Source organism: Anopheles merus, chromosome X (genome assembly GCF_017562075.2).
Source record: "Anopheles merus strain MAF chromosome X, AmerM5.1, whole genome shotgun sequence".
Classification (NCBI taxonomy): domain Eukaryota; kingdom Metazoa; phylum Arthropoda; class Insecta; order Diptera; family Culicidae; genus Anopheles; species Anopheles merus.
Genome location: NC_054081.1, coordinates 2,322,610 through 2,345,324, shown reverse-complemented (window position 1 = coordinate 2,345,324; position 22,715 = coordinate 2,322,610). Strand labels below are relative to the sequence as shown.

At 48.0% G+C, this 22,715-nt stretch overlaps 2 protein-coding genes across 9 annotated transcripts in view; one reads left to right on the top strand and one right to left on the bottom strand.

Annotated features, from left to right (window-relative positions):
* The window catches only part of LOC121590479 (cadherin-86C), a 112,932-nt gene that overhangs the window by 64,858 nt on the left and 25,359 nt on the right, over positions 1-22,715 (bottom strand). For all 8 annotated transcript variants that reach the window (XM_041910220.1, XM_041910262.1, XM_041910270.1 and 5 more), the window contains one exon: positions 4,342-4,939. In XM_041910220.1, the coding sequence (XP_041766154.1) occupies positions 4,342-4,418 (77 nt within the window). In that variant the 5' untranslated portion in view covers positions 4,419-4,939. The remainder of the gene's footprint in view (positions 1-4,341; positions 4,940-22,715) is intronic.
* Positions 6,041-6,796, top strand: LOC121590522. The gene has a single exon (XM_041910292.1). It carries the CDS (start codon positions 6,097-6,099, stop codon positions 6,442-6,444), a length of 348 nt encoding a protein of 115 aa, XP_041766226.1. The 5' UTR covers positions 6,041-6,096; the 3' UTR covers positions 6,445-6,796.

The window sequence follows — 22,715 nt, the reverse complement described above, 5'->3', positions numbered from 1 at the left end:
CGCACAGTAAGGCACACGCGATATCGTGCAAAAGGTAAAGGATGGGCAAGTGCTGCGGATGACCATCTGCGCGTTATCTGCGGGAATGGCATCTGGAACGGCCTTGAGCATAATTGTTTCGTCTCGGTGTTTTGTTACGCCGTCTCGAAAATGTGCCGGCTGGTAAGGAGTTTTGACTGCGTTTAAGCATGTTTAAGGAGTCAAATAAGACTGCTTGCTGGTTGTGTTCATTATGAAAGTGTAGGTTATGTGAAACTACGTGGGATTTTCAGCCATCTTGAGACACCTCTTGGCTCGAAACGAAGCTGCAATGCTTATGAAAGCTCTGAAAGCACTGTAAAGCAGCAGGTATATGAGTTTAACACTTCAAAGAACTTTAATTATTTTGTTTTTAAATAAAGGAAAGGAAAAGCGAACCGTAAACTATGTTAAAAGCAGTATTACAGGGTTTTCCAGGGGTTCTCATAGTTGTGGGACACTTCCTTGATTCTTTCCTATTGGAAGAGAACTTCATATGTTGGAAATTAGACAGGCTCCACAGAAAATCCATTCCTCCATTGGATTTGTCGAACAAGTGTGCTATAGACTCTAATTCCCATTAGATTAAGTTCATTTCACGTAAGAAGGAGTCAATAAAATGTCTCACAGTTATGAAAACTCCTGGAAAACCCTGTAACGTGCAATTGTTTCCCTGTCTATGTTTTGTAGTACATCTAGCAAACCTTTCTCGCATCCCGTGTGATTGCTGTGCTGTTTGGAATAAATTACCACCTAAACCGTGCAGCCCTCTATCCAACCATCCGCGTTTTCCCACTCACATTGCCCGCTTCGATATTGCACGCAACCCCCGCGGGCGCCCAAACCAACGAAAAATCCACCAACTCATCTTCCAGCGGTGCGCGAAATGGGCCAATTTTCCCTTCCCCATTCTAAACGACCCGATCCCGTTAGGCTGCTTCCATTTTGAGCGGCCGCGCGCGCGCCCACCCGCCGTATGCTTTTAACATTCCACAGACCACAGGCCAGAACTCGCCTGCACACACACACACACACCCGGCTCAAAGGATCCTACCACCCATGTGCCTACCGATATGCGGTGTACAAATGGACTCCCTCGAACGAAGCGGCAAGAGCCTAAATTGGTTCGACCCGGAGGCACAATACGGGGCACGTAGAACCCAGCAGCAGACCTCTTCTCTTACTGCGCAACAAGAGGCTGATTGCGGAGGCTGATGGCGACGGTGGCAGTGGATGCTGTGTGTTCGCGCTCATAATGTACGCCGGACAAGGCAGGCCACAGGAAAATTGCATCCACCGCGAGCGGGAGTAGCGAGAAGAGGAAAATAAACGACGCGCTGGAGAAGGGACGACGTGTGTAAAAACCGACCCAAACATAAAGGCTGCTGCACGATGAAGAGGTTAATGGTGACCTTGCAAGATCCGGGCCCTCACACGACGGCTGGAAAGGGCTGAGCGAGGAAAGGAAAGCAACTACAGCTCGTAATCATCATCAGCCGAGGCATTGTGGGGTGGGATTGCGATGGGCAATGTTTCCCTGACCATGTCTCCCCAGCACTCTATGTGTGTGTGTGTATTTTTCGGAGGAAAACGAAGCAAAAACACAGCGTAATAGCAATCGATGGCCCCAACATGGCGCTCTCGGGAGAGTGGATAGCCAAAGCACTAGGAGTTCCTCCTAATCATCCCTTGGCAGTACACGCGCGGTGCGTTGCCGTTACCGCTGGCCAGAACCATCATTTGCGCGGGAAGCGGGAAGACCGTACCAACATCGTTCGGTAAAATGCTCCACACTGCCTGCCAGCCAGTAAAATCAATCAGATTAGTATGTTTACGAGTTTGTATATGTGTGTGTGTGTGTGCTTCTGCCTGTCTGTGTTTGAAGCGAATACCAAATGGACCGATGAGTCGTCACATTTCAAGTGTCCGTTAGACGTCCACGTACTGTTGTTTGAAGCACGCCCGAAAGCATTACGTTGCTCAGCATATGAGATACATGAAATAACACATAAATATGAGGTCCTAATCGAGTTCTGAAATTTTATTTGTGATATCCACAATGTAACATCAACAACTCAATGCTTCTCCAATACTTTATATCTCGCCTACGAGTAGTTTCAAAGTGATTGTGCTGTAATCTCCTTTTAGATGTCTTCTATAACTCTCAGGCCGCAACGAGATCTTTGAGAATTGAGCTCAATAAGAACTCTCAGGCCTCCACGAGATCTTACAGATTTGAGTTCAGTGAGAACAGTAGTACTAAAGTCCGAGTTATACATAACATGATTGATAAATAAAGAATCGCATCAAATCTAACATCACTTCCAGACATGATCTATTCTGTAGATTCTTACTAAGTCTTACAAAGATCTTACTAAGTTCTTCTTCGAATCAATTATCAGTAATGCTCTGAAACCTTTCCTGGTACCAAAAAGACGTCAAAAGGCTTAAAGTATTGGGAGCTCTGTATTTCCCATGAGTCCTGAGGTATCAATTCCAGCTAAGATCTTACTCCAAACAAAGCTGTGCATTCTTGTTGAGCTCTCAGCCCCTTGGTGGGCCACGAAGCCTCCAAACCATTACGCGGCAGGCCGCATTTGCCAAAACGAGCCGTCCAACGACGGCCGCAGCAGTCGCTGACAGAGGCCGCCGTCCAGAAACTATTACGCTCAAGATCACGCCCCACTTGAAAGGGTCAGTGACACGCACATTATACCGCGTGCTGCGTTCAGCTTCCACTTCCTTCGGCGTGCTGTAATTTAAAAAAAAAAACAAAACGTTCCGAACACTGGTTGATACGGAATCCATTCCCAAGCAGGCCCAACCCGGCGTACACATTTTGACCAATTCCAAAGGTGTGTCCGTTGGGCTGCCCGTAGCACAAAACGGCCGACCAGCTCGGTGGTGAACGGAGATGCTAAGTGAGAAGAGTTCAAGCATAAGTGCAATCATTATCGCTCGCGAGTTGAAGAATATTATTGCCCTTTTTTTTGCTTCTTAGCCAGCTCTCCCTCCCGGTTCGATAATTGCACCGATTGGAACTGCTAAAACGAGAAGCAAAACAAGGGCTTAATAGGGTTGTACCGGTTCGGGATGCCTTCCATTCCATGTGCGAAAGAAACACGTTACGTGGCAGAACAAAATCGGCCGAAAGTTATTATTCTAACTATTGCGATGTAATGCTATAAACAATAAAGAAACAAAAAGCATGGAAATTAGTTACAAGTGAGCATTCGTGGGGTACAGGATAGGGAGCCGCGCTGAAGGATCACTTCAGGACCACACAAAACAAAGCTTCTGGTTTTTGTTATGTCCCTCTCGGCCAATCGGTTTATAAATGCAGTCCCGACCTCGTCCCGATGAGGTAATAATGCTTTAAAAAAAAAAAACAATAAAACTCACTAACCCCCACACAAAACTGGAGCAGGTCAGCGGTGCACATTTTCGCAGTGCATGCAATATGCATAAATATCCGCCAGCACCAAAACCGTGACACGTCCGACGGCGAACGCTGCCCGGGGGCCCTCTCCGGAAGTGGGCAATATTTTCTCTGCCGCCACCGTTAATCAGATGTGGATTTTAAATTCGCAAAATGAATTTTAAAAGCTTCCGTGCGGGTGCACCTTCGTCCATAATGGCATTCCAGCGCACACAAACACGCGCGTACTACCCAGCATTGTGTGAGCGTGCATTCTGGCCGGCGCGGCAGGAGAAAGTGAAAGTTGCAACGCTTTACAAAAAACACAATACCATTAAGAAAGAAAAATGCAAATCCCACCCGCAGCGGTTGAAAGTGCATACGGGCTGGCCACGCCACACGGCACAGTTTCCCTTGAACTAAAAGCCCGAGAAATCATAAAAAAACCCCCCCGAACGCGCCACGCAAGGATAACGGCAAGGAGTGCCAAAATGAGGACAGGAACAAAGGCTGTTTTCCATACCTGCTGAAGGCACCAGGACACGGCCGGACTGGCCGCGTGCACGCAACACCCAAACCGCCCAGGCGCGGGTAGAAAAAAGTGCGGGCTGGACAGCAAGCAAAAGCGAAAAATAAAGCCGCCGGAAAACCTTCATGACGCAACAAATGGGCTCGGCACGCGGACGGAAACCTAGTTCGGTGCTGTCCCGAAAACAAAAAACGGAAAACAGGGAAGCTCAACAAGGTAAATTGGCCCCGCTACATTGTTGCAGCTCGACCACAGGGGGAAATAATGTAAAATTATTGGATGTAAACGGCTTGCCAAGCATCGGAATGAAGTTTTGCATTTTAAAACTGAAGCAAATCGAATTCCTACTGTCTCGTAAGCCTAGTGCCACACTTACCTTTGGTTTATGCTGCTCGGTACGATGCTGCGGCAGTGCACGTAGCGGTCTAATCGATGCGGACGCTGCTCCGTCATGGTTTGTTTGCCCCCTTTCTGCTCTTCACACACTCGTTTCACGCTACTCTACGAACAAGTTGCTTAACGTTTTCCAACTACTTACAAGGACACTCACGCCGGTTGCACTATCGAAAAGTGTTTATGATTTGGTTGATAATTTGTACACTTAGTCACACATACACACACGCGCGCACTTAAGTCATTACTTTGTGTACACTTTGCTGCCCAGTGTTTTGTTTGTTTTACTGACGAATGAACGGACGCGAACGGAGTCGCATTTTTTTGTTTAAACACACAAACACAAACGTGCTCCAACATTCAACCCATTTTTAGCAGGCACTAGCGGGCAAAGTGAAACTGGTAGAAAAAAAATAATGAACGATTGCAATCGATGGCAAGCGACGAACCTTTAGGTTGATTTTATTGTTTCCCTACTTTTGGCTGCTTGTCGCGGGGCTCGCCGCGTGTTGGCCGGGCTGACAGGGCTTACGGAGATCGTCAGCTCACCCGGGGCCGCACCAGCTTAGGCAGTGTTGGTGCTGTAAAGAGGGCAAACAAGAACAAGAAAAAGGCGTCAATGTTAACAGGTGATCAAGCCGTTCCTACAGGCAAGGCAGTCGAACAAAACATTCTGGAAAGTGTACAACAAGTGCGCAGACAAGGTGGATACTTCCTAGTCAATGTTTTGGTACAGTTGTGTGATTTTTTTAGAGCGCTCTCATGCATCTTGGACTGTGCTGTCCCGCTGTCCCACAGAAAAGCGGAGTGGGAAATTTTGTGCTCCAGTTTTCACCCCGATCATGTACACCAAAGCACAGCGTCGCGATGCGATGTTTTATGCTAATCGAGCAGCGAGAAGGCGACAGCATTGCTAGAGCCGCAACAACAGAGCTTTTTTTTTGGTACTAACCGACGTACACCAGCAACGCTGGACGGGCCGGAACGAAACACTTCGCTACATGCAGAAACACACGAGAAGGCCTTTCTTTTGAAATTGATTTTGACACGCTCGGAATGGTTCTCGTACAACAACTGATCCTAGATGCAATGTAGGAATCAACATCCCACCCCTCTCCCTTCTCTCCACACCATGGTTCAATGTTTGGGATCGCAATCGATGTATGAGAGAGGGAGTAAGAAGGTTTACTTTAAAACAACAATGTAGTGTGAATTCAAAGTAAGCCAAAGCATAGGTTAATATTTTCCAAAACACAAGAGGATAACAACGTTGTTTATTACAAATTAACATTTTAGATACATTTTTCTCTCGAAACAATAATTCTCATTGCAATTGTTGCATGAGAACAGATGTTTGCATGAGCTTCGATGACGAGATTCGAACTCAGATTGTCGAGCGTTGCGGTACTGCGCGCATTCACATAAGCCACCGAGCGTGCGCAGTAATGAGGCGTTCACGCGAGACCGGTATCATACACCGCAAGCAAATATTTGTTCCTTATCGTCGATTTCCTCACTGTGTGCGGGAAAAGTCAACGCTTGACGGCAAATATTAACTGTCGTTGCTTTCATAATAATACAAATAAATTATGTTTATTCTACCTGCAACCAGGCACGGATCAAAACTGCTCTGGGCTATATAAGAACACTCTCGCAACGCTCCACAAAGCTAGTCTGCGATCATTCTCTCTGTCTGTGTCTTTTTCTTAGCACCCCGAAAAGCTCGCCTATATTCAACATGGCCATTCGTGTGGAGTTGCTGCTGGCGATGGTACTGTTACCGCTGCTGCTGCTCGAATCCGTCGTCCCGTACGCGGCGGCCGAAAAGGTTTGGGTCGACCGGGACAACGTGTACTGTGGCCATCTCGACTGCACCAAGGTGGCGACGTTCAAAGGCGAACGGTTCTGCACCCTGTGCGATACGCGCCACTTCTGCGAGTGCAAGGAAACGCGCGAGCCGCTGCCGTACATGTACGCCTGCCCGGGCACGGAACCGTGCCAGTCGAGCGATCGGCTCGGTTCGTGCCGCAAAACGATGCACGATGAGCTGTGCAACCGAATCGATCAGGCCTTCCTGGAGCAGTAAGGGTAGAGAAGCTACAGTTTCTGAGAGACGGTCCCATAGTACGGTAGTTTAAAAAATATCACAAAATAGAAGCAAATAATTGGTTGCGAATAAAGAGGTTCTGGCTGAGAGAGAGAAGAAAAAAAAAACAAACAAAATTATAGATATAGTTTTTTACCCTTTGCATGTTTGCACAAATATTTCAGCTTGATGGGAAGAAACTTCTAGGAATTTGTTTAATTCTGCTAAACGTTATTTTTATTCCGAATACCCTTCCAAGACCAAACCGCGCTCACACAATTCCGTTTCGTTCTTGGCATTCTTTTTTTAAGCCTCATTTCACTGGCACGCACAGCCACAGGTAGCAAGGCAAAAAAACTCGTCCTCAAGCGGTCCGTACAAAATGAAAACGAGAGGAACAGCGAACGCAGAGAAAATTGGTGCAAAAAAAGTATAAGCGTTTTTTTTTCATTCATTTTGTTCTTTCATTTTCCTCGCCAACAATTTGTCCCTGGGTATCATGCTACAGAGAAACACATGCGAAAACAGCGCAAGAAATGCATCGCAGTTGTGTAACGCACTGGTACATTGTACGGTCGCATGGTGCACTGCTCGGTTGCTGTGCTGCGCTACATGCACGGCGGTATTGCAACAGCAAACTCCAATGTTTCGGTGCACTTTACTAAAGCTTGTTTTGCTTCATTTGTCAAACGGAAAACAAAACAACCACCCGGTGATGGAAATGGTTCGCTCTGTGCAACTGGGGAAGCTGTCCGCGTAAAAGTAATTATTTACCAGATGCTGACCGATGCGGCGGTAGTTGATCGATGGCACTAAATATAACACCAGCCCCAGTGTGCGAAAATATAGAAAAAAAACCTTTTTTTACATTTATTTTTTCTTTGCGCCGATGGCTCAATGCTAAACTGAATAAATAAATATCGCTGCTCAGGAAAATGAAAAATAATAAACCGCTGCTGCAGACCACGATAAGAGTCTCTCGTGCCGCAACTGCGTTTGCCAGCCTCCAGCATTAGTTTCTGCGTCGGCAAAAATGGTTACCCTTTTTTTTGGTCAGTGCATTTTTTGCGTGACGGGCCAACGGGTTTGATGGGTGTGCCTCATAAAACAGACACACGAGTTACCATCCGCCTGGACGCCCCAAACAGGATACGGCAGACGAGGCAGTCCTGCACCGAAACCGGCTCGTGAAGGCCGTTCAGAGCAAATGATGCCTAAGCTACAGAGAACGATGAAAAAAAAACGAACCAAAATGCTTCCACCTCATAAAATGTTCCAAAAACTAAGGACTTTTACGACAAGGTAGAGAATGGAAAAACCGAACCCAGAGGACGAGAATGCAAACAAAACAAAAAGAAGAAAAAAACATCGTTTGGGGCGCACTGAAAGAATTTCGAAAAAGGGCAGTCAACAATTTGATGCCAACAAATGGGCCGTTGTTTCGCCGAAATGATCCGAGCATCCTAAAAAAAAATATTCTCCATTTTCCGCACGCCATTTTTATGGAACTGCCCCAAAAAAAGCGCCTTCCTCAAGAACGGACAGTGAAGAAAAGCAATCAATCTCTAGGCGTCGAGATTTGCGAGTGACGCGCTATAAAACGTTTGGAAGTTGCAATTTTTTACCAGGAAAGCTTCCCAGTGCTCCCGTCTGTGGGTGTGTGTGTGCATGTGCGGGATAAATGCGTCCCGAAGCAGTATGGCTGGACGCTAGGAAAGGTTTTAATTTTTCAACCCCAGCTCCCCCAGCGCCTGCACCTCGCCACCTTCGCACTTCCAGCCCCATTTCGAAGGACTGTCTGACGCAGGGTGGTTTCGTCTTTCGTCTGCCTTCGAAGGTGGTGCACACAGGAATGTGCATCTTGATATGCTTGAAGAAAGAAAGAAAGAAAAAAAAACAAAAACAAAACCGACCGGCGTCCCCGCGCAACGAGCGCGCCCGTGCAAGAGCGAGGCCAGAGGGCAGAGATCAACCGACAGGCGGGTTCGTTTCTTGGCCGCCCGTTTCAGTTCTGTTGCAGTTCCCGGTCCCGTTCTTGGGCCGCGACTGTCCTGCGCGCCGGGACCGCTTCCCTGGCTGCCAACACCGCTGCACCCTTCCATCCTTCCATCCCTACCGCCGTCCCTCATCTCTTTTGTGTTGTTGTTTTGCTTTGCATCCACCGAATGCCATTCTTGATGGGATGCAATTTTCGCTCGCCTGCCCGGACAGCAGCACCATATTTAAACGAAACAGCCCATTCAGCGAACATCGGCCCACGGATGCAGAGCCGGGGGGGGGGGGGAGGGAGAGGGTGGGTTTCGCGTCGTGATCGCCGTTTTCTGCCCGTTACCTTGTTCCCTTTGCTCGGGCGGTTCGGGCGTACCGTGCGTTTTAATGCTGTGTTACGAACCTATGCGCCCTGTCATGGGGCGAGGAAAGATTGGATTTTTGTTTGCAAAAAAAAAACGAATAGGAGATACCGCTTTATTGGAAGCTCCTTTTCGGGGTAACACTGAGGGGGGGTGAGAAAGGGGGGATGGAGAGGAGGGTAAACGCATAAAATCGATTACCCGCTGGTTCTCGCATGGACCAGCGACATCTTCCCGGCCGCGGTCGGCAGCGAAGGAAGACAAAAGCCGGCGGGACACAACAGACCGCTCCCAAGCTCAAGGTTCGTGGTTATGCTTGAAGTGTCGCTTTTTTATGTTTTTAATTTTAAGTTAATTCTTTTACATAACAATTGCACAAATTGTTTGATCGTGTGAGCTCGAGTAATGTAAGGTTCGTCGCTTAGAGATTAAAAAAAATAAAAACACGACTCATGACGTCATTTTGTTACAGATATAAAGTAAAGAGCTAATTGTCAATTTACTCATTTAATTCTTCAATCCTGCTTAAACTAAATACGAGCAAACTAAAATTTAAACGAGAACTATAAACAACTAAACTAGCTTTATTTTACAATGTAATTAATTCCCTTTTTCAACGTGAATGACCTAAAAAAACACTCACACAAACAATGCCGCCCATCGCAATGACAGGCACGCGAGAAAGCTGTACAGTTTCGGCCCAATTTCAATGGCTCCTAAGACACTTCCGCCCCTTTCCATCACCGCCCGGCCATCTCACGGAAGTGTTCGGCTTTACAAGACACTCGTTACGGAGCACCATTTATCGTTTGGGGCACGTTAATTTCGCTCCCAAAAAAAACTCCCCACCCCCCCCCCCCCCCCCCCCCCCCCGGTGGACGTAACTGTTCCGAAGCGTAAAGATGTGATCATGCTGGCTGGCTGGAAATGCAGCTGTATCGATAACACTAATCTCTACCACAGCAGCGGTAATTTCCAATAGTCTTGAATTAAAAGTGTAGCCGTGGCTGTAGCCTCCGCCTGCCCCGAACTACCGAACAAACCGCCGAAATCAAACAACAACCCACCGCAGCCTCCTCAGTGACGATGGTGCTTGTGTCTTGCTTGCGGGGCCGTGAAGCAGAAAGTGAAACCGAAAGTTTTCAATCTTATTAGCGCCAAACGGCGAGACAGTACGGTTGGCTCGGAACGCTTCACGTTTCGCGTAATAGGCAGTGCCGCACGGGGCTGGATGAAACGTTACAAAGTTGTAATTTTCGACCGCCCCAATATGGGAGGGCGTTTTTGCTGCCGCGAGAAGGTGTTGAAGTTTCGCCCTGGCAGGAAAGTACGCACATCGCTGTGAGTGACGAAATTCGAACGAAGTGACGTCACGCTCACACCGCGGCCCCCATTTGTAGGACGTGCGAATTATCGATCCTGATTCCCCAGTCCCTGGAGCAGCGGAAAGCCAACCCGATTGGGGCTGCCATAAGCAGGCAGCTGCGAAGAAGAAAATAAGAAGTAGAAAAAAACGAGCATAACGATGGTGTATTGTAATTGATGGACACGAATGATACTTTGGCAGCTGTATCATTAGCCCACATACACGCACAAAGACCTGCTGTGCTGGGGTCCGGATGTTGCTCTAGCTAAGGGTTTGTTGTTTTTTTTTTTCTTTCAGAAAGTTTTCCCACCAACATCCACTCGGCGTGGGTGAAGGTGGTTGGCCGCCGCTTTCGTCAACTTTTTGAAAGGATCCCTATATTTTAACGGCTGACAATCCATTGCAGCGATAAGCGCGATCGGCGAACACTGGACGAAACAAAAGTTAACCTCAAATGTAAAACACTTTAAATTCAATTACTTGCCACACGCACCGCACCGCGTTCGAAGGCTATAAAAATCGTACCAAGCGGCGAATGTCGATGGTTCGATAACACTTCCAAATCCAAGCGCACCGTGGTGGTGGCGGTGGTGGTTGGTGCACTCCGCCGAGCGCCGAAGCGAAGCGGAAAGTGACACCGAATCGAAATCAAATCGATAGTGAACGGTTGTATTCTTGTTTTTTTTTTTGCTTTTTGCTCCATGTTTTGCATTTCAGTTGGTTTTGCTGCTCACTTGTGTGCTCCTTCGCAAACGAAGCGGAACAAAAAGGCGTTGCACGATCGCCAAACCTCTTTCAAATGTGGTCGTGTACCGCGACACGGCGGCTAAGAAGTGTGAAATATTCCCTAGTCAATCACAGACACGCGCACACACACACACACACACACACACACACACACACACACACACACACACACACACACACACAGCGACACACGTAAACCAGCGAGCGTATTACCTTGAAATGCAATTAATTCATGTTAGACGCGCACGCCTGGCAGCGAGACGGAGACGGAGCGCAAATGAGAGGATAAGTAACATTTTTCAAAACATAAGAAACACATTTTTCGGTGGTCTTTTTTCGTTTCGAGCCAATCGATATGCTGGGAAATGGGCGAATATTAATTTCGTGCATGATCCGCAGCGAAAAAATCCATTTTGGAGCAGCAAAAAAAAACAAATCGCTCGTACTCACCCGGGGCAGAAAGCGCGAGCGTATCGAACAAAAGACTTCAACGACAGTGAAGCGATTGAATAAGCGACGAACCCGCTCTTTTTTTTCTGCCTACCGCCCGGCCCAACACTAACGCGATAATCATGAGCGAATCGAAATCGATTGGCGTTAAATTGAAAGGAAGCGGTAATTAGAGAAGAAATGTAACACGGAATCACTCCCATCCGCCTCCTTCTGCCTTCTGGGATGTGGCTCCTAGTCAACCAATAATGATGATCGATCAGGCCGGTGTAATGGGAGGGAGGAAAAAAACGGCCGATCCGTCCTCAAAACGTGACTTTCTGTGTGACTGCAACCACAACCCTTTCCCCTCCCTTTCATCTTTTTGCAGCTCGAATATGACACACACACATCGGCCGTACATCTCATCTCGGTCGTGTACGCCGCAGCGGTCGCGTTCTCGCCATACCGGGCGTTTAATGATGACAGATTTATTATACCCAAAACCGGTCCCCGCATCCCCACCCGCGCGCGCGCGCGCGCTATTTGTGGCGTGATTTTGCTTTTCCCTTCTTCCTCTTCTTGTACTGCGTACTGCTTCACTGCTTGCTTTGAGGTTTCGAGAAAGGGAGCTTGTTGCGTAATACGCGCGCTCGCGCAATGACACCTTCGGTCGGCTAACGATTGCTGGAAGTAACAGGGGTTATGTTTTTCCTACCCTTTTTTTGTCTATCCATGTTTCGCTAGCACTCGTCTAGCCGCAGCGCAAACACACACACGCACGAAACACGTAGTTCTCCCTCCCAGAGGGATTCGGTGCACGTAATTAGCTAGGCAGGGAAGGAGCGAGACACACACGAATGGACAGAAAAAACGGTAAGGAAAATGAACCACTCCTTAGGGTGTCGACGCGGGAGGAGCTCTGTGGTGCGGTAGCTCGTGTCATGTGCTGCTACCGCCGTGTGGAGATCTTTCCTAGGCCGCTCGAGATTTACGCGTCACAGTGGGAAATCTAACGATCCACACGCATCGTTTGACAGAGGGGCGGGGAGGGCCCAAATGTATCACCACCAACCGTGCCGCAGCATGATTGGTATGGAAAATGTTGCAGCACCTTTACAGACGTTCACGATTGACAACCCGCCAGCAACGCCGAGCTCCATTCGGTGTGATTAAAACGTGATTTGAGAAGAAAAATGCAATTTACCTTCGAGCCCTCTGATGCCGGGCCGAAAAAAGGCAGCTGAAATGCTAATTCGATTTGGGATGTTTCTAACGGTGGTCCGATGTAATACATTTTGCTTTTGCTTCCTCTACCCACCCTTTGCTAGCGAGCCAGGCCGAAAAATGAGAACATTTATTAAACACACACACACAAACCCGCAACCAATCGGCCGACGAACCCTTCCCGGGACGGTAAAAATGGGACGGTAGAAATCGATCGATCGGAGGCTAAGTCGCTGTGCAGTCATTTCCGTTTGCTGTTCAGCACCGCCTAGCACGCTCACCACCCTTTTTCCCAAGGATGCCGTGCGGAAGGAAGCATGCGGACTTTAATTTATAATCATCGCGCGAAAGTAAGGACGAAATTTATACGACGCTAATTATACGCTGGGAAACAGTTATACTGCCGACCTTAACGGGCAGAGCCGGCCCGGAAAGGTGGTTCGGGACGAGAACGCTAGCAATTGGTTTATATTTTAATACACGTTCGATACAGCAACAACAAAAAACCCACGAGCACAATATGGCCGAGCCCTGTCCCAAATGATGTCCCATTTCGGTAAAATTTATCGCTTCAAATAGTTTGATAGAAATGTGTTTAAAACATCGTTCCGAGTAAAACATGCTAGAGGTTAGACTATTAAGTTGGAGTTTGTTGTATTTAACATCATCACTTTACAAATTGAGCTAAATTTCCAACGTTATTTCATGCTCTAATTCTTATAATAATGTATACACTAAATTAAGTCACAATTTCCTAAGCTGCACATGTATCGCCGTATTAGTGGACCAGCGGAATTAGTTACTCGATCGGAACCGGAACTTTATCGATTCCAGCTTCGGACCAGGTTCTACTTTCGTTCCGAATCTGGAACAGGATCCGATACAGTATTAGTGGACCAGCGGAGTTAGTTACTCGATCGGAACCGGAACTTTATCGATTCTAGTTTCGGACCAGGTTCTACTTTCGTTCCGAATCCGGAACAGGATCTGGTTCAGTATTAGTGGACCAGCGGAATTAGTTACTCGATCGGAACCGGAACTTTATCGATTTCAGTTTCGGAGCAGGTTCTACTTTCGTTCCGAATCCGGAGCAGGATCCGATACAGTATTAGTGGACCAGCGGAGTTAGTTACTCGATCGGAACCGGAACTTTATCGATTCCAGCTTCGGACCAGGTTCTACTTTCGTTCCGAATCTGGAACAGGATCCGGTACAGTATTAGTGGACCAGCGGAGTTAGTTACTCGATCGGAACCGGAACTTTATCGATTTCAGTTTCGGAGCAGGTTCTACTTTCGTTCCGAATCCGGAGCAGGATCCGGTACAGTATTAGTGGACCAGCGGAGTTAGTTACTCGATCGGAACCGGAACTTTATCGATTTCAGTTTCGGATCAGGTTCTACTTTCGTTCCGAATCCGGAACAGGATCCGGTACAGTTCCAGGAACGGAATAAAGCCAGAGCTGTTTCGGGACCTGGATGAATTCAGATTCAGTTCCTGGACCGGTATAGGTACATGATCAGTTCCTGGACCGGTATAGGTACATGATCAGTTCCTGGGCCAATATGAGTTCAGTATCCGGTCCAAGACCGATATGAGGTCATGACCAGTCTCAGAACCAGTATGAGTAATGCATCGGTTTGAGGACCGGTAAGGGTTTTGATCTCTTTTCGAATCAGTTCCTTATTTGAGCCAGGATTCGAAGCCAAAATTGCATTGAGCAGCCCTGTCACAGGGCCAAGTTAGCTAGTCACACAAAGGTTCGTACTCGTTGCGTGATACAGCTATAATGGCAGAGCGTTACCCAAGCCGTCGTATTTATTTTATTTTCCTCGCTAAACACCCATCTTCCCTCATTAGCATCTATTCGCTCGTTTTAACTAATGAGCTAACTGTGTGCCTGGAGTGTGCGCGACTCTTTCACTGTCTCCGTTTAAACAAAGCGACCGATTGTTACAGTAAACAGTTGACAAATAGAGAAAGGGATGCTCCGTTTTCCGAGCAATCTTGCTGCCTTCATCTGCTGCGATCATTCCGATGCCAATCCTAATTCATCGATCGCAGCAACACACCCCCTCCGGGAGAGGGATGGGAGACACTTTCACACGATGTAACGCGCGCAATACGGAAAAAAACCCGAGGTGAGGTGAAAACACGCGGAATTGAAATCGAAACATGCACCAAAGCCCATCCACGGTACAGAGGGACCATCGGGGCTTTGGGCGGAGTGATTGGTCCCCGCCGACAAGGATCGTTCCGACATCATACATTTCTCGCTGTTGCTCAGCCAGCATGGGGGAATTTCTCCCGTTTGGGCTCACACCAAGGCCCAGCGTTCCTTGGGCCAGCCTGTCCGCCGTGCTAACCTCCCTGGGAGAAGTTTAATTGGCGCACCCAGGTCCGTCGGGCGTCTGTTTGCATCGCTTCTGCAAATAAAAATTTACCAAACCAAACAAAAAACGCACGACGAAGAGGCAGGCAAAAAGCAGCATCAACAACAGCACCATCAGAGCGAACCGTTCTCCATCGCGTTTGGACTAGGTTCACTTTCACCCAGCAGCAGCAGCAGCAGCATGACGCCACTGTCGCTTTCAAGCTCGAAAGGCAAATGCAAGTACGCGCCCTTCAAATCGACCGGAGAGAAAACAACACCAACAAACAAATGCAGAGAAGGGGGGGAAAAAGGGGGAAAACGGGCTTGTTGCTACACTTCAATCAATGCAGACGATTGTCGATTGGTTTTTAGAGAAATTATTCTCGACAGCAGCAGCCGAAACCATCGCTCACGAACGGTGCGATACGATCCGGGGCAAAACCGTTTTGCCCGTCACGCCAACACGCCGCCGTCACGTTAATTGAGGAAGCGAAGGCGACGACTCTGGCAGCCCAAAAACAAAACCAACCCAAAAACTAACTTCAGATGAAGAGCGCTTTCGAGCTAGTGAATGTTTGGTAAACAAAAAAAAAACAGTTGATAAAAGCAATATTTTCCGGTCGTAATTGAAATACTCAACGTTCAACTGCTTTATTCGGAATTCGGAAAATTATTTTTTTTAAATTGATTTCATTTCCCCATTAATTCTACAACATAATTAACGATAGAACAAAAAAAACCACAATCACCCCTTACTGACTCCTCCTTTCCCCTTCCCTTCTCCCCCCACTGTCAAATCAAAACTGCATCCGCGCGTCGATGCAGTTTGGCTTCTCGCCCAGGCCTTCCCGCATGAGCCAAATTGCTCGGAAAAAAGTGCACAACACGTGTAATTAAGATTGCATCAATCCTGCGGGCGTCAAGCGACAAACCCCCGTCGCCGGCAGCCGCAAAAGCTGCACAAAACGAAGAAGAAGAAGAAGAAGAAGAAGAAGAAAAAAGCAGACACGGGTGGTAACATTTAAAGCAGACCCCGGGGTAATTATTTTCCATCAATAGTGAAATTGCCTTTCGGAGTGTCGGCTCGGTCGCGGTTGCGGTTAGCGCGCGATTCACCGCCAATCCGGGGGTTGCATTTTCTAATAAATTTTCAACGCTTGTTCGTTTATCTCTCTCTCTCCTTCCCTCGCTGGTGCTGGTGCATTAGCAAACGAAGGTAATTTCTAAGTTCCCGTTCGCCGCCAGCGCTCGTTGGAGTCACACTTTTGTCCGACGATGTGATGTGAATCAATTCAATGCGTCCGATTTCCGAGGACGTAAATTAGAGAAAGGCGATAAAGGGCGTCCCGTGGGGACGTGGGGAGGGTTTGCATTAAAACCGCGAGCGTACCCTCATCCACTCGTGCTGCCCACGAACACGGCTCACAGTTTCGCTAATCAAACCGGAAAAGAAAAGTGATCACTGCCGACTCCCTGGTCGGAGTCAAGGAGAGACCAGCGTGTGTGTGTGTGAGGGGGGAGGGGGGCTTCGAGAAAAAAAACGACACCCCGTCAGATGCATTCGTTTGTGCCGGGGCTGGAAAATCAATTGAGAGAACAAATGATCGGAATGGGAAGGCAGCAGAAAAACCGCAGAAAGTGCCGCGCGTTCAATTGAATTAATCCGATTAGACGCGCACCGACCATCGGCTGTGTGGCTGTGTGTGTGTCGAATGGGAGGAGGAGAGAGGAGAGGAAAAAACACACGACAAACTGCAAAGCAGGATGCACACCAAGACTGCAAGCGGGTTGAAATTATGTCCCCATTTGCTTGTCGTCAGTCGTCACTGCAACGCTTTGGATGTTGGATTCTATTTTCCGGCCCGCTTTTTACGGCTATCAGGAAAACTCCAAATGCTCTTCCATATCAAGATTTGTATGTTTTTTTTTTGTGAACATCACCACGCATCGTCTGTGTTACGAATTTCCGCACGCTTTTCCACTTTCATTTTTAAGTTTTCCTCTCCGGTACCTCGGTAAATTAATTTCGCGCCTCTCTCTCTAAGCCCGTCTTTCCACTTTCCTCCATTTTCCAACCAGCCGGAGATAAACGACGAAAAACGTGATCGCCTCATAATTGCAGCACGTCTCGCGCGCGCGCGCGCTCGCTCGCTCATTTTACTCCGCCCGGAGTTCCTAGTTCCCGGTGCTGCGCTGTGCTAAATAATTGAAACAATATCCAGCACGCGGGCTGCACGGTTTCACGTCCATCAATTTTGTTCCGCCTTCGAACCTGCCCCCTTTCCTAAGCCACCCCTTTCTAATTGCTTTATTTCGGTTTGTTTTCCAGCTTCCCAATTCGTTTTAGATTTTTGGTTTTTTTTTTGCAGATTATGCTAGCGACGGGAAAAATCATATTTAAATACCAGTTCCTCTGCGCGGGGCCGTCTGAAGCATGTTTGGAGGAGGAAATTACTTTTCGTTACGTTTTTTTCTTCTCCATTTTCTTCCCTGCTCGTGTTTTTTTTTTGCATGCAAAAATTTTACAAGCTATAAGCTAATGAAGCGAATAATCATCGCAATTAAGTTCACCTCCCAAGGAATGTTTGTTAAACGCATCGCAAATTTTTATTTTTTATGTTTTGCACCACCAATTCCATGACATATATAGCATATTAATGATTTATTACATTTAGCTCTGAGCATGTTGGTATATAAAAGAGGCTTGAACACCGCCCAAGATTTCAAACAACGATAGAAGAGTGAACACAAAACGAAACAAAACAAAGAAAAGGATAAGGCTTGCAGCTATCAAGTTTACAAATTCTTCCGAAAGCTCTACCCCTCCTCGAACGTGTACAGCACACAAAGCACGGAAGCAAACCTACAGACGTTCTTGAAATCTTCGCAACCAAGCAAACAGCAACAGCAAAAAAGCAAGCAGCAAGTAGCGTCCTAAAAGTAACTTCATATCTTATCCTGTACTCCCTGTCGTTGTCTTCATCTCCAGCAGCCACTCGCAACAGACATTGAGAAATACGAACCAACGGCTGGACCCAACGGCATCCCCAAAAAAAACGGCCCAGCGAGCCCCGAAAGAGCAACCGATGCAATCGGGGTGGGAAATTAATTAGGGTTCTAGCTCGTGAGGGGATCCTGTCGGTCTTGTCCTGTTGGCTCTCCGGAGCTTGCTGGCTTGCTGGTGCGCCACAAAAACGGTAAGGTGAGCAGGTTTTAGCGAAACAAACACAGGAAATTGTCAATCAATCACAGGTACTAACTGCCCGCAAAAGGTTCAGAGTTTTGGCGCTCGGTCTTTCCACTTTATCGTGCACGGTCCGGTCCCAAAACTGTTGTAGTTTTAAAGTGTTTCTGCTGCTGCTGCTGCAAAGATGCTGACTTCCGAGAACGAACAAAATCGCTCAACACGAACACGGGAATGCATTGTGAGCGCGGAGCGAACATTTGATAGCCTCATAATTCTTTGCCCTTTGCTTGCATTGTGTTCAGATGCTTTGCTTGCAGTGTGTTTGTAGTTTGAATGGCCTTAGTCTTTGCAACAACATAATGCTGAAGCATTTTATTATGTTTAAAAGTTGTTTTTTTTCTCGCTCGCTCAAGTAATAAGTGAAATTAAGGCGCTAAATCTTCCAATTGTTGAATGTTGTAGCGTTTGGTGCCGTGACCAGGATGCAAAATACGACAATGCGCTGTTGAACGTCCGATTTTTTTCATCAATTTTTTTTTTCATTTTGCACAAACAAGAAAATCTCTACAACAGTGCGTTTGGAAGACGCACACCTTTCCAAACACGCTAACCTCGTATTGAAAGCCTGCAAACACTTCTCAAGTCGCGCTGCTCGTTCTTTTGTCCGTCGAGACGTCGAAACGTCGTGAGCGCACGATCGCCCCGGCTGAGTCCAGTCCGGGGCCCGGCCAGACAATCGAACCGGAACTCCTTCTTCTCCTTTTGAAGCCTCCCAACACTCAAAACCACCGAAAAAAAAAAACAATCCACCAAACAAAACAGACACCGATTTCCTTCGCGATCCCGGCAGCCGATTGCTGCGGGATAGGGCGCCGAAACGTGAGGGAACTTTCACACCAGCACCTTTCCGGGCGGCTAACGCCTACACTCACGATTTTGGGGTGAGCGGTGTGGTTCATTTTTTTTTACTACGTTGGGTGACTTGGTGCCCTCTTGGAACCGTAGGTGAGGGTCCTGAAAGATTCAGCTTTTTTTTTTTTGTTGAGACCTTAATTTCTGTGCCCTGTTCCTTGGGGGGATGCAATAAAAAAAGCCTGTCAAGTTGTGCATTGCGTCACACGGTCTAATTTGCGTTCGCCCCCCGGCGCTTGGCAGAGGGCGTATTGGGTGATGCTTGCCGCCTTCAACACCACCGTACCATCAGCAAGGTGAGGTCTGGGAGCGAGCGAGGAGCGATTGGCCACGAACGTTATAGCTCAGCAAAAGCATCACCAAACAAAAATCATATTCCAGCCAGGTGACACGGCGCACCGCATTTGGCCACCGCCGGCAAAGCCTCCCAACCACCGTTAAAGGGAAATGTGGAACACTGGCGGAAATTGAAGCGCGCGCTGTGCACCGTGGCCAGAAACATAACTCCCGTTGTAGGTGCCTCTGGGGGAAAACGGGCTTCAAAGGTTTGAAAGCTCGTTTTTTTTTTCGCTCCTTGCTGCCCCTTCACGTACCGACGACGACCGATGTCGAGCCGTACAGCTTTTTTTCTTCTCCTGCTTCTACTCCTATTGCGCAAGCGATGCAAGGGATGAAAAGGCACAGACAAACAAGCAGAGAGAGAGAGAGAGAGGAGAAAAAAACGCCATACAGAGCTATAAACAGGGCGTGATCTGGGCGGCCATCACCCGGGCGAATGTGGTGACGGTGCACGGACGGGGCAAACTGCTGCGAACAGGGCGCAAAAGCTAGCCTGTGGTCGGACGCATTTGGCGGGATCGTTCGGTGCGCGCTCCTAGCATGGGAGCTGTTGCATTAGGAGCACACACAAAAAAGAGGAAATAGACAATCGACTAGGGCATAGATAGAGAAAAGGTGTTTGCATAGTAACAGTACCGAAGGAGTAATTTCCTTTAACTGCCGAAAACAAACCATAAAACACAGTGTGTGCTGTATATTATTTAATTTACTTTGGTGCCGTGACTAGGATGAGAGCAATGTACATGTTTACCGCATTGATCAAATGAACCAAACTCAACGCTTTTTATGTGTTCTGTTTGAAAATATTCTTTCCGTATTCGTACTGGCATAAGTTGGTGCCATGACCAGGATATGAAAATATTATACAGAATATAATAGTAGGATACAAATATTGTTCTGATTTCATGCCGTTACAGAAATGAATAAAAAATCTTTTTTCCTACATTCAACTTATCCCCAAACGCTCCGTCTCTTTCTCTTCACTACCAGACAAAATCAAACACTCTCTTCTTCGCTCTTTCGCTGGGTGGAGTCAGTTCGCCGACAGCTTGGTGCAGCCTCGTACGGACACCCTCGGGAATATAGCAACCTTTTCGGAGGCACGCACGGTGTACGTACAGCACGCCAAAAAGGCACACACGGCCACCGAAGGCAACAGCCGACCATATGGTTCACGTTTGACGCTCGGCGTCGCCTTCCCTCTCTTCCCGAGCACAGCCATCCCCAGGTAATTCAACCGCTTTAAGGAGCTTTGCCACTGCCCGGTTTCAGAGCCAGCTCCAACACACACACAGACACTCGAAAAGGTTTCGAAAGGTTTCGAAAGCCTCACCAGGTCGGAGGCCCGTGTTTGGTACCCCGTGTAGGTTGGTATCCGCTACCGCTCCAATCGTCACAGCATCCAGCAGTCTCGCAGTATATGCGCCTCGCTCTCTGTGTGTTGCGTGCTCGCGCATGTGTTTGGGTTGCAGCTCGTTACTTTGTCTGCCGCGCGGATAGAATCGCGCATAGAACACACCTAAACCACGAAGAAGCTTGCACAGAAATGCAGCTCATGCCTGTATGTGTGTGTGTGTGTGTGTGTGTGTGGGTAAGGAAACGACCAAGACGGCAAGGCCGGAGGCGAACCTGCCTGAAAAAGGCTCACACTGCACAGCGAGGCACATAAAAGGCAAGCGCAAAACAAACGCTGCGCACACGATTCTTGCTGCCTGCGCTTTTGTTTCGCGCGGCTCGCGCTTCGCTCTGCCCGCGAGCGACGAATTGCGGACAAATTCAGGTTCGTGATGGGGTGACGGCGCGCGGGTCAGAGCGGTAAGGGCGGACTTGGTTCCAGCTTGATGGCCAGAGCGGAGCAGCCTAGGAGGGCAGGGTGGACGGGTGAGAGCAGGACGGTCTGATTTGTTTCACTTCGTGCTCGATTCCTCGGAGGTGTTGAAGGGTGTCTGCGAAATGGGTGTCCCCTGAAGGCTAGGATCTGCTCCAGGAAGTATTTAAAGGAAGCCGAAGGTTAAATAGCAGACAGGCAATGTTTGTGCGGTGGTTTGCAGCCAAGCAATGCAGTTCTTAACACCACTGAGGGGTTGTCAAAAGGGTAAAGGGTTTTTGTTGTAGGTAATATTCGTAGCGCACAGTTTTTAGTCATTCAAAGGTAAACTGCACTTCGTATTACACCTTTTATACATTCAAAGAATATATCACAAAAACAGTATTTACAATTGCATTCATTTTCTTCTTTATGACGCAAACATTACAGAGTGTAAAAAACCCTAAAATAACTTAGTTTCTGCGAAAATCAATTAAACACAAACTTCCCTGGCAAAGCTAAGGTATTCCATCGTTGCATTGCGGTGCTTCCACTGGAACCCGGGTCAGAAAAGTTAGTCACACATTCAATCATAAACCCTGATGCCTTGGGGCGCACTCTGCCAGCCACTCAGGGAGCATATCGAATCGGAAGGCACGCTCACAACTCGCCCGGAACAGAGGATATTTGCATGGCCCGCCGGCCCGCCGGCCCACCCCTACACGACGTCGTTTAAGATGCCGTTTTATTGAACGCAGCACACAGCCTTTGCAACGGGTCCCGCTTCCCCCCTACGGTATTCGGCCGCTACCCAATACCGAAACATTGTGTTCCTTTTTCGGACCCGTAATATGTAGGCCCGCGAGCGTACGCTTCGAACGACACTGCAGCCGGGCCAGGGTGATGAAGCAAAATAGTCACTCATCACGAAAACTCATCCCCCCCCTCCCCCTATCCCTCGTCCTTTCGCCTATCATGATTTTGCCCTGCCCATACGATCCATACCCCGGCGGTGCTTTGTATTGAGCAGCGAACGGGATTTCCGCTCCGTGATGAAGCAAAGGGCGGCAACCTTTTCGGCAAAGCCCATTCGAGGGAAGGATGTGCTGCCGGAGCGGGGCGATATTTATGGTGGCGGGGGGAGGGGGGCAAAAAAAGAAAGAAGAAACATGTACCCCGTGCGCATTTCTTCCCGGGCGTACACTCTTCACGTTCTGACGGAAGAGATATGACACCCGCCGGAGCATTAGGCGTTTGGGATCGTAGCGAGAAGGAATAGGAGGAGAGAAAAAAAATCACAAAAAACAAGGTTCGTCGCTTCTTTCGCATCGAAGTCTTTCGTTTGCAATTGCGCGTTTAGCGGCGGGGCGCACTGAGAGCGTTAGGGCATTCGCATTGGAGGTTAGTTTTTTTTGCTTTGCTTGCCTGACTTTTCAACCATATGTGTTTGTGTTTGGGAAAAAAGCTAGAATAGAAGGCGGTTAGTGGGGATATATTAATAAATGAGGAGCAGAAAAGAGAGAGAGACAGAGA